The sequence below is a fragment of the Aptenodytes patagonicus genome, chromosome 7 (assembly GCF_965638725.1).
Source record: "Aptenodytes patagonicus chromosome 7, bAptPat1.pri.cur, whole genome shotgun sequence".
In the NCBI taxonomy this organism is placed as follows: Eukaryota; Metazoa; Chordata; class Aves; order Sphenisciformes; family Spheniscidae; genus Aptenodytes; species Aptenodytes patagonicus.
Genome location: NC_134955.1, coordinates 45,220,456 through 45,236,391, shown reverse-complemented (window position 1 = coordinate 45,236,391; position 15,936 = coordinate 45,220,456). Strand labels below are relative to the sequence as shown.

The following is a 15,936-nucleotide window of genomic DNA, read 5'->3' as shown; positions in this document are numbered from 1 at the left end:
CTCTAAGTCAAAAAGACTATGGCTGTACTAGTAAACAGAAAGGATCTATTCCCATTCTCTGGCCCTGAGAATAAACGTCCTTGTGTGTTCTGCATCCATATGGCCGAACTGTCTTCCCCTTCAATGGTGCCACCTCTGGGGATGAGCCCATGCTGTCCCCCACGTTGTACCCTGGCGTCTTCTGGAAAAGCACGGTTTGGCCTTGGCGGAAACGATGTTGGGGACTGTCAGCAATGGCACTGACTGTGTCCCAGCGCTCGAGCCCATGCCCTGGCAGCGTTTCATTTACTAAGATGGGCCAAGAGGTCCATGTAACACACGCAATAGCCACTCTCCAAGTGACAAAATACACGTGTCCTTTGAACACCAAAGAGCTGGAACCAAAGTCTAAAGGTTTTAAAAGAACAGTATGCTTCAGAGAGACAGCCAGTGAGCCAAATGGCACCACCGACCCTTCCTGGAAGCGGAGCACCAGCAGATCTGCTGGTGTTAGCTGGGTCTCAGTTTGGTGGGAGCAGGACTGCGAGTTGTGCTGTATGGCATCAGCCCCGAAGCAAGGAGTAAACGGCGCAAGCCTGAGGAGGTGACAGGCCTTGCCCCATCAGCTCACTGACAGGCCGCCAAAGCCTTGCCTCCCCACCCCAGCGAGGGCGATCCCAGCGCCGGCCGCCCTAGCTCTGCCCGAGAGAGAGAGGCTGCCGGTTTCCCGGCTGGAAGCGATCAGAGTGCCCTTTCCCCGCCGTGATCGCCAGCATCTGCGAGCCCGGGCCCTGCCCGGGGCCGCCCTCTGCCCGCGGCTACTAAAGGCCGCTGCGCGACCGCGCGCCTTCCGCCAACGCGGGGGCCCAGCCCGCGCGCCCCCGCCCCGCCCGGCCTTGCCGCGCCCCCCCCCCCCCCCCCCCCCCCCGCAGATAACCGCGGCTCCCGGCTCTTCCCCACCCGCCAAGCGCGGAGTCGGCCCCGGCTCGGCAGTCACTCTCTAGCCGCCGGCTGCCTCTCGCCGCCGGCGAGGATGGCTCGGAAGCCAGGGGGCTTTCTACAGGAGGCTTCTCACCAAGTCGTCGCCGGAGGCTCGGCGGGTAAGTGGGCGCATTCCTCCTGGGCGGGGAGGGTCTGCCCGTCCCCCGCCGGCGCTCCGCCAAGCTGAGGTGAAGGCAACTGCGCCGCCGCCCCCTCGCCGCTCTCCTCAGGCGCAGGAGCGGCGGCGGGGAACGGCCTGGCTCGGCGGCGGCTCCTCCCCCGCCAGGCGGCGCGGGCGGGCCCCTGAGGCGGCCCGGGGGTCGCAGGGCGGGGAGCGGCGCGGCCGGTCCGCGGCGGTTATTTCTGTAATGGTGCTCGGCCCCCCGGGGGGTGAGGGGGCACTTCCCCGGGTCTGCGGTGTATCTCCGTTAAACACACCCTACAGCCCCTCGGATGATAAGGGTGGCAGGCGGGCCCCCTTCAACGGTAACAGCCATCGCTGTCCCCTCGTGAGCTTCGTTGGTGGGTGGCGGTTGGTCTTTCCTTGCTTGAGGTGGACTGAGTCAGTAACTTCTACAAATGTGCTTACTGCGAGCCCGCGTAATGCACTAGCAGCATGTTGATGTGGGACAGAAAATGTTGTTCCCCTTCACAAACACATTCCCTGTGGCACTTTCCATTGCTGCCTTATAGAGAAACTGATGCTGGGCTATAGTGGAAATGTCTTGCTGTGGTTTTTAATACTGTTAGGAATGTCGAGGTTACTAATTCATCACACTGTTTGTACTGCAAACTACAAATGTCAAAACTGTACACATCTGCTTAGCAATGAAAGCATTGCTAGCTAATTTCTTTAGCTTGTTTTCCCTAAATCAGAGTCAATCTGAAATATTTATGTCAGCCTGCAGTGTAGGGAGTATTTACGCAATATCCTGCTTTTTCAGTGTATATATGTAAATCCTGTTAGCATTTCAACTATGTAGTGTGTTTTTAAGTGTTCTTTAGTGTCTCTTTTGGGGCCAAAATGCAGTTGGCCATGTTATGTTTCAATTGAAAGAGGAAAGCTACATGGTAATACTGCTGTTTCTTACGAATGCTTTGGTGCAAGCAAAATTCTTCTGTGAGTGAGTACTGTGTGGCCGTGACACTGCATGTGAGCTGGTGCTCCATTCACTCTAATTCCCCTGCTGCCCCTAAACTCACTTTTATGCATTCCTGCCACCAACACGCATTTGAGTGCTTCCTTTTCATGCTTGTGACTCTGCATGTCCTTTGTTTTCAGCCTTCTGCTTTGACAGAGAGTTGTCACAGCAGAAGCAGAGAGGTCTGCTGTCCTGGCCCTTCCAGTGTATTGTATGACTGTGTCTATGTAGCTCTTCTGCAGCTGTGGAAATCCTAAAGCTTTCTTAGATTCTGCTTGGTACCATCCCCCTCTTCCCTTAGGAGAGAAAGGAAAGGTTTAATCTGTACTAGCCTGTTGAAGGCCCTTCATACCTGAAGGGATGCTGAGGTGTTTTGCCACCAGATGTTTTGCAAGATGACAGATTTATCTGCCCATAGCAGTGAGCCTGTGCCTTAGTGATTCAGATTGATCTAACTCAGTATCTTCCCATCCTCTGGCAGTAGCCTGTTTTCTTTACAGGCCCTCTTTGTTCGTAGAAGTACACAGTTTTGTGAACACACTGGAAAGAAAGTTGTCATTTAGATAAAGGCAGAGTTTTACAGGACTAGAATTGGAAAACATGTGTGTTTGAGGGTGGTGTAAGGAAAAGACAGTTTGATCTGGTAGGCATAAATGTTAAGGTGAGAGAATTCTCAGTGCAAGGAGACAACTGATCTGCACCTCACACTTTTTTTAAGGTATAATATGGGAAGCCTGTTGAGGCTAGTCCAGAGGCATATGTTAAAAGATGCTGTCATGGTTTAACCCCAGCTGGCAACTAAGTACCATGTGGCCGCTTGCTCACTGCCCTGCAGGGGGATGGGGGAGAGAATTGGAAGGGTAAAAGTGAGAACACTCATAGGTTGAGATAAAGACAATTTAATAGGTAAAGCAAAAGCCACGCATGCAAGCAAAGCAAGGAATTCATTCACTGCTTCCCATCTCCAGGAAAGCAGGGCTCCATCATGCGTAACGGTTACTTGGGAAGACAAACACCATCATACCGAATGTCCCCCCCTCCGTTCTTCTTCCCCCAGCTTTATATGCTGAGCATGACGTCATATGGTGTGGAATATCCCTTTGGTCAGTTGGGGTCAGCTGTCCCAGCTGTGTCCCCTCCCAACTACTTGTGCACCCCCAGCCTACTCAATGGTGGGGTGGTGTGAGAGGCAGACAAGGCCTTGACTCTGTGTAAGCACTGCTCAGCAGTAACGAAAACATCCCTGTATTATCAACACTGTTTCCAGCACAAATCCAAAACACAGCCCCATACCAGCTACTATGAAGAAAATTAACACTATCCCAGCCAAAACCAGCACAGATGCTTGCATCCTTTGCTTCGTCTCCTGTCAGGCAGGCAGGTTCCTTAGCTCCATCACTAGCCTTAAATCTGTACAGAAATTTCTACTCATTGGTTTTGAAATAAACCAGTAAGGACTGTTCTCTAGGTCTGAACAACACTAAAGTTGTACTAGAGGAAGTGGGAAGCATATGGCTCAAAGTGGGAGTTCTAAGGTGTTAGAGGGAAATGGCTCAAGCTTGAAAGCTTGCTTGACAGATGCTTAAAACTCAATGGTGTTTTTCTTGGTGACTTTTAGAGAGGAAGGCTGTAGCTTTGAGGTCTTCAGTCTAAAGGTTAAATTTCTCAGGGAAGTGTGGCTTCAACATGGAAAAGGTGGAAGCAGGAAGGAAAAGATGGAGGTCATGAGTTGAGAGTGTACTTAGTATTTCATCCTAGTGAGGGATTTGGTTGCCTTACTTTAGCTTCCCAGTATCACTTTAGACACCCTATATTGCTTTTGGCTGCCTCTGTAGAAGGACATAGGGCTCTTGAAGATGCTCTGTCATATTTACTTGCCTTATGTGAATGTCACAGATATCCTAGTGTGTCTTTGCTACCTGTACCACAGCCTGGTATTTAGAAGGAAACTGAAAAAAAAATCATTGTGGTGCACTAATGTTTAGATTTTTAAGAAGTTCTGATCATCTTAACTCATACAGTTAATTACAAGGAATGTATGAAGCTGTTTGTAAGAAAGGTGCTGTTAGTTTATGTCTCTGTCAAAACAATGATAGGAAAGTAGTGAGGTAGTCAAGGAATGAACTGCACAGCAGAAAGGTGTAATTGAAGGGTCAGAAATATTGTCTGCGTAAGTAAAATGAGAGGTTATTTAGCATCTGCATGTCTGATGCAAAAGGATCTGATAAGAAGTGATTCTGCTAGGTCGAGTGGAAAATGATTAGAGATAAGCGTAAGCTGTCAGAACAGGAAGAAAAGGATTTTTGAAGCTTTATGGAAGATGACAGGACTTGTTCATGGACTTAATAAAGCCAGGGGAAGGGGAAAGAAAGAAATCAAGCGTGACCCCTCATCTACAGGACTGATAATATGGAAGATACTGGCATGCTGAAGGAAGGAGAAATGAAAGTATTCAGTGTTGTAAAGGAAGAGACTTAAACATACCATTGGCTGTCCAAGGCATTTCTAAGGTAAAGATAAACTTGAATGGCTCTCTGCTGTAACTGAGCTGTAAAACTCAAGCATGACAGGATCTCACGCATAGTTCATGTCTGCAGCAAGGGGTGCATCTGCTTCCACATGGCTCATAGTTTGACTTCATATTAAATTGAAAGCTCAGCTTCCTGACGGTGAACTCAATCTTAAATATGAACAAAGTCTTACTCAGTCTTGGCTTAGGTTCTTTCTGCTGGCATTCAGTTTGCTCCCATCTTTCAGATTCCTGAATGGAGGTTAATAGCATAATTGAAAATACTTGGTTTTGTTTGCTTGCCTGGGTGTATGACAATAGTGAGGAACAGGACTTTGATTGAAATGTAATTGGAACACTTCGTTAGTAAGTTTGGTCCCTTCTAGTACAGTGAACTGCAGGCATACTCCTTTTCTCTAGTGGTTAATTAGTAAACTAAGGCATGTGTGGAATTTATAGAAAAACATTAAACAGAAAATAAACTCTCTAAACTGTAAGAATCACTGTGAAAAGAACAACTTGAGAATCTCTAATTGATTTCCTTAGATTTATAGCAATTCTTCAAAAGGCTATTTGAGAAGTCCAGTCAATGCAGGGTTCAAGTCACAGGAATAATTGTTTCTCTAATTCACAAGGATCAAAAAATGCTTGTTTTGTCTGCCTGTATGGAAAAGGCAGAAATTAAAATACTAAATAGTGTTGCATACAAAGTCAGTGGAGATTTCTTTCCTCATAGAGAGGAATTGAATACTGTAAAGTATGTTGTGTGATACCCAGATTGATTTGCCAAGACATTCTGTTGTGGTTTAACCTGGCAGGCAGCTAAACACCACACAGCCGTTTGCTCACTTCCCCCCTCGCCCAGGGGGATGGGGAGAGAATCGGGAAAAAAAAAGTAAAATTCGTGGGTTGAGATAAAGACAGTTTAATAGGACAGAAAATGAAGGGGGGGGGAATTAATAATAATGATAAAAGAACATACAAAGCAAGTGATGCACAATGCAATTGCTCACCACCTGATGACCGATGCCCAGCCAGTCCCTGAGCAGCGGTCGCCCCTCCCTTCGCCAACTCCCCCCCAGCTTATATACTGAGCATGACGTCACATGGTATGGAATGTCCCTTTGGCCAGTTTGGGTCAGCTGTCCTGGCTGTGCCCCCTCCCAGCTTCTTGTGCACCCCCAGCCTTCTCAGTCGGTAGAGCATGGGAAGCTGAAAAGTCCTTGACTAGTGTAAGCACCACTTAGCAACAACTAAAACATCGGTGTGTTACCAATGTTATTCTCCTGCTAAATCCAAAACACAGCACTGTACCAGCTACTAGGAAGAAAATTAACTCTATCCCAGCTGAAACCAGGACACATCCTTGTAACGGAGTCTTGAGTCAGTTTGCATGATGAAGTGCAAATGTCATCATAAACAATTGCACAGATGACCCTTGGCTGAGTGAAGGGAAGTGGCTGAATACAGTTACCCTGAAGGCTTTAGGATGCTGCTACTTGGTATGGGTGTGGTTTTGTTTTTTAATAACAAAGGGCTGCAGGTGGAGACAATTAGCTAAAGCCACAAATAATGTAAATATGATTTCATTTATATTTAGTTTGTATGTTCACCTTTCTTGCTTCCATACACTTATAAATAAATAACATACAAATATTTTTAATTTTGAAGAACTTATTTAATATATGTAGTAGGTGATAAATACAAAGATGACATGTTTTTCAAAACTGTAACATTGAACTGATCTTTAAGTACTTTTCTGCTGTAATCCAGTGTGTTTCTTTTCCTAATTTCATTTAATAAATGAACATGAACCATTGGCTTTCTCTTATTGCAAAATGAATATGGGAAAGTAAAAATAAAATGAGCTGCTTTTAAAAAAAATAATTACTTTGTAAGAATAACTGGAGCTGGTCTTTTTTCCCCATTCTTCATATTTTCATGAAACAGCAGGGTTTCTGCCTGTCTGGACCTCTTGGCTTCGATTTTTTTGGAAGAGTTAGGTTCCCAGCTGCATTGAAATGTAATAGCATTTGGGAGTCTAATTAAGCTCTTAAGCTGCTTTGAAAGTCCAAACCTTTTCTTTTGAGGTGTTTTATTTCAGGAGTAGACAAAGTTGATTATCCTGGATAGCAGCAACTCCTTTGAACCAGATCTATAAGCAGGAAAGCCAGTTGTCAGAGTAAGACTCTCGGATGCAAATATAGTGTTAAAAACAGTGTTTGGTCTTTCTATCACTAGAGGCATTAGGCAGACAAACATCACTACAAGGTATGCGAGCCAACATACTCTGTGAAACACCTTAGGTAATTTGGTCCATACGAATGGGAGAGGGAGTGTGATAGATGTACAGGAAGCACTTTAAACAGCAGGAAAATTGGCTAATTCTCCCCTTTCCTTTTTCCCCAGGTGTTTTAACTAAATTGTTTTGATTATTTTGCTGACATTTTTCTGGGAATTAAAGTTAGGATGAGTGTTCTATGTTTTCTTAGCTGACTTTTTTCTTGCTTTTAAGTCATGCAATTGGCATTCACATGTTACTAAAATAATCACTTAATGCTCAGAGGTAATTTCAGCTAGCTAAATACTTAGCTAAACCTTGTAACTGTCTTGACTTGAAACCATAATATTTTAAAGTGCTTAAACCTTCCTCTTTCTGAAGTCTCTTAAGGCTGAAATATTATCTAAGACCCCAGTACATGCTTATTGTCTTTCACTGCCTCTATTTGGCATTTTGGATGTTAACAAAGACTGTTTATATTAAAAGGCTAAGGGTTTGAAGCAGTCAATTAGTATTAGTTTCCAGGAAACATCCTACAAGTTAAAGTACTCCAAGGGAATGCACTTGCTCCTACCAGTGAAGCCGATTTTTCTCTGCTAGGCTGAGACATTGATAGTGTGCTACCTGGTCTTGGACTTAAAGCTTCGGAGGGGAGTTGTTTTGTTGGCAATATGGTGAGGAGAACTTTAGGTGAAGAGAAGGCCAAAAGCAGTTTAAGTGTTTGTAAGCTGACATATCACATATCCTGAACATCCGCAAGTATGTCCCTAGGAACCTGGAGGACATAAGAACTGTCAGGAAGTTAAGACTTGGAAAGATTTCTATCTGTTGCTGCTGAGCCATCCCCCCACGCTGTGTTTTACAAAACATGCCGAAAAGAAAATGTGAAATACCTTTGCAAATTCTATTCAACCCCTATTGCTTTCACCATTATACAGTTCAGAGAGGGAATACAGTATTCACGACAGTTTGACTTCAGTGGGTTCCTGGGAGTAAGGAACACCCACGGGGAAAACTGATGTTAGTTTTGAAGTCAGTATGGTTGAATCACTGACTTTGGTCTCCTGGGCACTTGAAAAATATCATTTTACCTGGTTTTTATCCCATGAGAATGTACCTCTGCTGCAGACCAGTGCAGTGATCAGCTAGCTGAGAGTACGCAGAATGCCATGTAATGCACCAGTTGCAGTTGCAGTTACCTTGTGAACGTTCCCCAGTGGAAGCTTTTAAGAGTATCTCCCCCCCTACTACAGCATTTCAAACTTTAATTCTGTAAGTAACATTTTTCAGTCCCCGAGCCTCCCCTTTTCTACCAGCTGACAATACTAAAAATTCACCCCTGAATGTGAAAGACAGATTGGACTATTTGCTTTTTATCCATCTTCCTTAATTAAGTGTTGTAGGGTTGCCTCAGAAAACCTTGTTCAATTTTAGTGGAAACTAACGAAATCCTCGTGGGCTTTCATACACTGTGCTGAATATGCCAGCAGAGCTGGCAGCTAGCAAAATTCCTATAATTTTTCAGACAGTTAAGTAACTTGAAGAAACAATATCCTTGCAATACAGTTTTAGTTTAAATGGAACAAACAAAAACCTCTGTATGTAGTGTTTAGGGTGAACTGATGTTGTTTGATCAGGTCATTGCAGTGTACTAACAAGTTATGAACATCCATTTGGAACTCTTAAATGTGTTTAAATGTAATAGCTTTTATATGAGGGTTAAGATATGAAGAAGTAATTCTTAATGTTTATATAACAGTGACAAAACCAAACTAACAAAGACTTTTCATAACAGGTGTCATGACATGTTAAAAGTTATATGCTTAGTACTCTCTGCAGAAACTGTAGACCTTGAAAAGAAGAATTTTTTGGTCTGTAGACTTAGAAATTGCTCATAACAAACTGCTTGTTGAACCTGGGGGTTAAATGTCAAACTAAGCTAGTGTCACCTTGCTCTGATACTCACTGTTGGTTTGAGCATCCTGCAGCAAACTCATCAGTCCCATTCTGTCTTTGTTCCAAGAGAAACACTGGGGAAAGCAAGTAGTTGGCTGAGCTTTATTTGGTCTGGCATGTTAGCCAATGGGGACAAAACTCTTTATGCACAGAATCCTCTATGGATGTGCAATAAGACACTTATCCTTAAGATTTTGTACATATGGTAAGTCTGACGGTTTTGAGAAAGGTTATACATTTTCTGTTGGTTTTAGTGTAAGAAGCTTTTTTTCCTCAACCAAAAAAAAAAAAACCCCAACCCAAAAAACCCCTGACAAAGCGACCAACCCCAAACCTCAAAAACCTTTAAGGAGTAATGGTTATTTATACTCATTTGCTCTACTATCCACAAGATGGCAGTGTAATACTACAATAAGATGCTAAACGTGGTCTTTCTTCTGGGTGGAAGATGACTAAAAATGTATGTTGAAGCTGTTGCAGGTGAGAAGATTAGCATACATCGTTTTGGATGATATGTGAAAGTAAAGCTTAAAGATAGAAAACAAATAATGATCAATAAATGCTGATTTCATATGTGTACTGCAAAACCAATGGCACTGAATTTGACTTTCCTTGAATCAACTGCAAAAACTATAAACGATGATCGCTGGTAAAGGTCAAAAGATGGTGCTAAGGCAAAGATACCATATATAAATCAGAAAACTTGGGATAAACTTCTGGCCCAGTGGAATCAATGTGCAACTAGCTACTGATTTCCACAGAGCGAGGAATTTATGTCTTTATTATTTTAATTTTACCACAGATTTTATGTGATACTGCAGAAATATCTTCAAACTCTCAATGCCCATCTATAAACCAAGCGAAGACTGCTGTGTTACAGGCTGCTGTAAGCCTGTGTCAACTTCTTTCAAGTATTGGCAGGAATGAGACCTACAGCAAAGCATAAAAGCTTAAAGATATGTACTTCTTCAGAACAAACTCTAAATATTTTGTTGCAACTCTAAATATTTAGTTGTCAGATTTCCAGGTTAAAGAATATTATAGAATAGTATGGATTGTACATGTAAAAGCAAATAGGTAGTCAAAATAATTGAGACTGGAGCATGCCTGTTGTTTATAGGCAAAAAATGCTTTGTCTGCAGAGGCAGTTCTGAGGAGTTGGTACAACTTTTGTGAGCAAAGATTATATTGAGGTAAAGAACAACTTTTCACTACTGTGTTTATTGTTTTATCAGTTGTGCTTAGTGACTGATATTCATGTTCAAATCCATATTAAATTGTCATAACACAAAGGCTAATTATGTAATAAGAATAAAATTCTAATGTATAGAAACAAAGCATGCCTTTTGATAGCAGTGTGTGTGTTTCTGTGGCAGTGTTCTAGAAAGGAAAATGAAAACTGATTCTGGGTACTTCTGTGCAGAAAATCTGGGATTTTTGCCTGTTAAGTGATGATATTACAAATTTTCCCTTAACTGTAGCTCAGTTTCCATGACATTACCTTGGATGCCCTTCTTATACTTGTAAACGTTCTTTCTTATGCTTGTTACTTTTCTATTTCAAGCTACCAGGGTGTGAAACACTCAAAATCATACCACTGCAACTGGAAGAACTCGTCTGTTACAAGGTGACTGTTGAAATTCTCTCTGAAAAATGGGTATATTAACTGAAACTCCTCAGAATGGCTGAAGTATTATGATTAGGGTTGGTATGAATTAAAAGAGCTAAAGACAAGTAGGAAAAAACCCTACCTTTTCAGAGAGTGATGTGACTCCTAGAACCTGGAAGTCTTTAAAATCAATATTGCAATAAATGGAGCAAACTGACAGTAGTTCCATTATAGGGATGCCTCCAAGTATTTTCAAGTATCTGCATCTTGATCATAAAGGCCTTAAATCTGTTCTGCTTCAACTGGAGTTGAAAATATGTAATAAACTTTTTTCTCCCTCTGAGGAGATGAATTAGCATTCTCTGCCTGTGGAAACTGTCACTGGTCCTGTTGACAGATAAAATAAATCCATACTGGTTTTTTTATAATCAGAAGCTCTCACTCTGATGCCTAATTATCATTTGTGCAAGAAAGTGTTAAATATCAGTCATCATAAAATAGTAGTTTCTGTACTGAAAGTCTGTAATACAGGTCAACTGCTTTGGTTGTGTTGAAAGTTGAGTAGTTGCAGGATAAGTATCTGCCATTTTACCTGCAGCATGTCTTGTCCTCAGGGCTCATTACAACTAGATATAATTTCACCAACATCTGAAACATCTAAGGCTTAAATCGTCTATAGTGGTGATTTTCTGATGAGAAAATATGGTTATATCTGAGAAAATCTGAATGTTGTTAAGTCCCACCCATACAGCGGGGAAGGAAACACAGGAGTAATTGGCCTTTAGATCTGCTTTTCAGTCATTGAACTACACTGTTAACAGCTGCTTTTGTTTTTCCTCTGGATCCTTTTCAATCTGCCAATTTTTGGCAGGAAACATAGTTTATGGGTCATCTTTCAGCCTTTAGTCGATGGATCATTTCCCAGTTCAGGGTGTTATCCTAGTTTCCTGGGCTTTTTGCAGTTATTATACTGAAGTGTGCTGATGTGTGGCTGGTGTCCCCAAACAGCAACACTCCCAAAAGCAAAAGGAGAGTCTTAGTAGTACTTTCAGTTTGAGAAAATTCTTTATTTCACTTCCTCTTAGAGCTAATTCTGAGTGTTTTTGCAACAGAGTTAAGTTTTACTTATTTTTCTATTACCAACACTTATTCCTTAATATTTAGTTAGAGGCTTGATTTTTCAAAATTAGTATATACTTTGAATGTATAGTAAATATTGCTCAACTTTGTTTTTTCAGCTGACTCCAGATAGCATGCTGAACTTGGTAAAACGTGAAGGGCATGGTTAAAAAAATAAAAGACAAAAAAACCCAAATGATGGTTCTAACTGCCATAATCATAGACACAGAAACCAAATTTAACTCTTTATTATGGGTTTTGTGATATTTGATGTCTCTTCCAGCTTGTGGAGTTACGTGATTTAGTTTCAAAACTTGAAAGTTTGATTAAAACTTGAATTTAAAAAAAAAATCTTATCCTCAGTGTTGTGGCATTAAAGCTTGTAATGATGAATTGCAGAGGCTTTAAGAACCTAAAACCCAAACAAACTTTAAAGATGGTTCTCATAATTTTTAGATGAATTTGGGATCTGAGCCATGAGGTTGTTAATGCCTGAGGTTGGTGATGATACACTAGCCTTTTATTTAGGTTGGTTATATGTATCTTCTCTACAGGCAGATTTGCAATGCTGCCTTGCGTGTGAAGGTGTATACACATGTGCTTAACATAACCTCATGGCAACAAGTAGAAAACAAAGCATCAGGCTGCTTATAGGTTGTTAGAAGAATTTGTTTTCCAAAACACTGCCTTATTATAGATGCTGACAAGTGTCAGCATGGTCTTGTAAGAGTATATACACACTAGATTTGTCAGAATCGCATAATAGCGTGAACAAGAGTGTTTGCCTTGTTCATGCTGCACATTCTAAATATTGTGTCCAGCACCCTTTTCAGGTGCTTCTGTGATCATATCCTTGTTAGCCTCTGTCTCTAGATTGCTGTATTCATTCACCCTTGGAACAGTTCCTCATCAGAGTGCTTACCTGGAGGAATCAGCAGTATTCTGAGAAGAAAAGACTTCTGGAAGGACCTGAGAGCTTTGAGAGTCCTCGTAGTCCTGTTCTTCACTCATTTCCAAGTTTGTGGTTACAGAGCCAAAGCAATGGAATTTTTAAGAAAGTATTGTATTGTATGGATGAGAGCTTCATTCTGTTCTCCTAAATGGGATTGGGATTCTGAATGGGATTGGGGCTGTTGAATTAAGCAGGGGAGACATGGCTGCCACTTACTTATTATACTTGCTAGTAAAAATTTTACATAGCAAAACTGTAATGCTGACTGGGTAATGAGACAGTCCTTGCTTAAAACAGCTTCTACTGTGTTTTTTCTAAGCAGTGAAGAAAACAAGTATCAAGATGCAATATGCTTTGTCTGGCATAGTCTTCCTTAGTGTGAAGTATGATGATGGCTACCCTAGATGACAAAAAGGAAACAAATCAATCTCTTCTGCTGATTTGTCATCAAACTTTTCTCCTTTCTGCAAATCATACTTCTTAATATGATAAGAAATATAGCTTTATTGATTAGACATTTCTAAAAGGGAGGAAGAAAGCATATGGGCTTTCTGCAAATATAAAACAGTGAATATTGTTACAGACTAGACTAAATGGAAAGAAATGTCTTATTTAGAGTATGAAACTCTTCTAAGTTAATGTCCATAAAGTTTAAATTAGTTCAGACTTTTCTTATTAGAATAAACGTTTCCTTTTAAAAAGCATGATAATCATAATCAAGACTAAATTTGTTCTGTTATTTATTTTCGAAATGATTGTACATGTTTAGCAGACTTTTGATTTAAATCCCTAGGGATATATTTGAGACAGATGTTTAGATGACCTCATGTTTAAAGTAAAGTTATATTTGGACACTAGATTAAATTTTCCTTAAAATCTTTCCTTATATGTTAGATTGTGGAGGAGTGCAGAAAGTATTGAAAGATTTATGTTGAGAAGGTATTGCTTTATTTTTAAAATAAGTTATTAGTGTTCAGTAGATTTTATTTCAGGGAACCCTCAAAAGCACAAAATGTCTGACTACGAAACAGTATGTTTACAAATTAAAATATCATTTCTCGTTGGAGAGCTAAATGAGAAACAGACTTCTTTAAAAGTTCCTTGAATTCAAAAGCAAATTTACCATGTCATTTATACCTTCCCCCAAAACTTGTTAAAGACTATGGTAGAACTTAAAATGTAGTATGAGTTGAAGGTGGCATGATAGGACATAACAGTAGCTAGTATTTTTACTACTTTGTTTCTGAACAAGTAATAGTTTCTCTCAGGCTGCAGTTAATGTCATAGTGTGGATGGCTATGATGGTTTCATATGTGTCAGTGAACAATATTTTGAAAAAGTCTTCAATATTTCATCAAGTCATAATTATCAAAATTGACCTGTTGAAAATGTATTGATTGACAGATAAAAAAATAAGTCTCTTCAGTCTTTTGAAGTTTATATAGGCAACACTGGCTTTTAATGTGTTTAGTTAGATAAACAAGTTACTGAGTTGCTGGAATTCTGCCATCTGTAATTGTAACTGAAGTATTGTACTAATAGACATATAGCTACTCTTGTCACTCCTAAGAATCTTTTTCCCAATTACTACTTTACTGGCAGAATACTTTTCTTTGTAGGCTGATACAAAGGTTGCACTAAAGTTATTCAGATGCTTGGCACTTGGACTGCAAAATACCCTTTGTCCAGATCTCATGTGAACACTTCTGTGGGACAGCGTTTTTTATTGTTTTCTGTCATTTGTGATTAGGAAGGTTCATGTAGCCAGCAGAGCTAGAAATGTGTTTTGTGCTGAGCAGACCTTGTTAAGTTTAGGCAGCAGATGCAGCATTTTTCAGTAATCTCATTGAGGTCTGCTGGGTTAGAACTGAAGTAGCCCTCTCCTGGAAAAAACTCAAATTGCTTTGCAGTATTTGGAGCCTCTTTCATGTAAGAGTGGATATTGGGTCAACACTGGCATAAAAGTCATATCTCTACTTCACAAAGTGATTGAAAGGAGGAGATCTCATCCTGTTCCTGAAAATAGAGCTTTTGTTCTGTCTTGTTCTTCTATGGCTTGTGGCTATAAGGTGAAAGTTGATAGATAAATGTATATTAGGCATGGGCAATAACTGTTTTGCACAGCATGGATCTAATCAAAACCTAGTGAATGAATGTGTGGTACTTATGTGATGCCGTTTACTGTAAGCAGAAATTATTTTAAGTTTTTCTTCCTGAATCAAGATTTGGGATTTGGCTTATAACTCTGGAAAACAAATGGAAAATATTCTTTTAAAAATTAATGAAAATTAACACTGTTTTGCATAAATGTAGGATGACATCTTGTAATTCACACAAGAGCTTAAAGAAAATGTGACCCCTTGTTGAAGTGGTATATAAATGGGACTTCTTTTCTATATTTGTATGCATAGGAATTCAATCTATGTTTATAGATCTGGAAAATCTGTAAAATGTATAATCTACCCTGTATTGGACTTTAACATTTGATATAACTTTTTCTGTAACATTGTACTTATCTGAAATTCAAATATTTCTGGCAGCTAAGTAATAAACAGAAGGATTGTACAAACTCTAAGCAAAAGTATTTTTTGAGAATGAATAGGGAAAAATAAGTTGATTTAAAAACTAAAGTTTATACAAACACAAGTATCTTCTGAAGATACTTCTGAGAAGCAAAAAGTGGTCACAAAATTGGAGCAGATAGCCCTTAAACATCCACTAAAAATGTCACTTGTCAAAATTACTGGTATGAAGATAAGGGGCACTGTAGAATTAACTTCTAAAAGTTTTGCTGATAAAGCAGTTTTACAGTGTTGTGGTTAGATATTGCCTACACACAAAGGTTTTTCGACATTCAGAAATGTTCTTTAAAAGTGTTGCAAGAATATTGATCAGTTGACACAACGCTTTTACCTGGACTAGTCATTTGCTTAGTCTTGCAGCCCTAGAGTGAACACTTGGAATTGGGCTGAAGTAACTTGGGCAATAACGCTTCTGCTTGTGTAGTATGATCTTACCATTCATTATATGATAGCCTTTTCCTTTTTCTCCGTATCAGTGTATACTTTCTTGAGTGAATGGAAAGAATAATGGCTTTCTATTTAAATACTCATTATCTTCTCATGTAATATGTTATCACTTGCATATACAACATCTGACTATTTTTTTTTTTCTTGATTATGCATGAATCTCCTTATGCTACTTGAGTATTTTCATTGAAGACTTCAGTTGGTGTGCTGAGATTTGCAGGAGTGATTAATACCTCTCTGGTGCCTCAAGATAGACACTTGCAAGTAAAGTAGACATGTTTACTGGGATGCTATGAATGTTTTATGCAACTTGTAGAGAAGCAGGGACATAATCCTGGGGCGGGAGGAGGAAGAGATGGTTTTAACTGCCTTAATTGTG

General features: G+C 40.4%; 2 protein-coding genes across 2 annotated transcripts in view; one reads left to right on the top strand and one right to left on the bottom strand.

The window, feature by feature from the left end:
- The window catches only part of MIPOL1 (mirror-image polydactyly 1), a 203,110-nt gene extending 201,959 nt beyond the window's left edge, over positions 1-1,151 (bottom strand). Inside the window, exon 1 of the mRNA XM_076345061.1 lies at positions 1,055-1,151. The gene's annotated coding sequence lies outside the window, so the exon portion shown is untranslated. The remainder of the gene's footprint in view (positions 1-1,054) is intronic.
- SLC25A21 (solute carrier family 25 member 21) overlaps positions 949-15,936 on the top strand; it is a 263,275-nt gene continuing 248,287 nt past the window's right edge. The window contains exon 1 of the mRNA XM_076345063.1: positions 949-1,079. Within this exon, the coding sequence (XP_076201178.1) occupies positions 1,013-1,079 (67 nt within the window). The 5' untranslated portion in view covers positions 949-1,012. The remainder of the gene's footprint in view (positions 1,080-15,936) is intronic.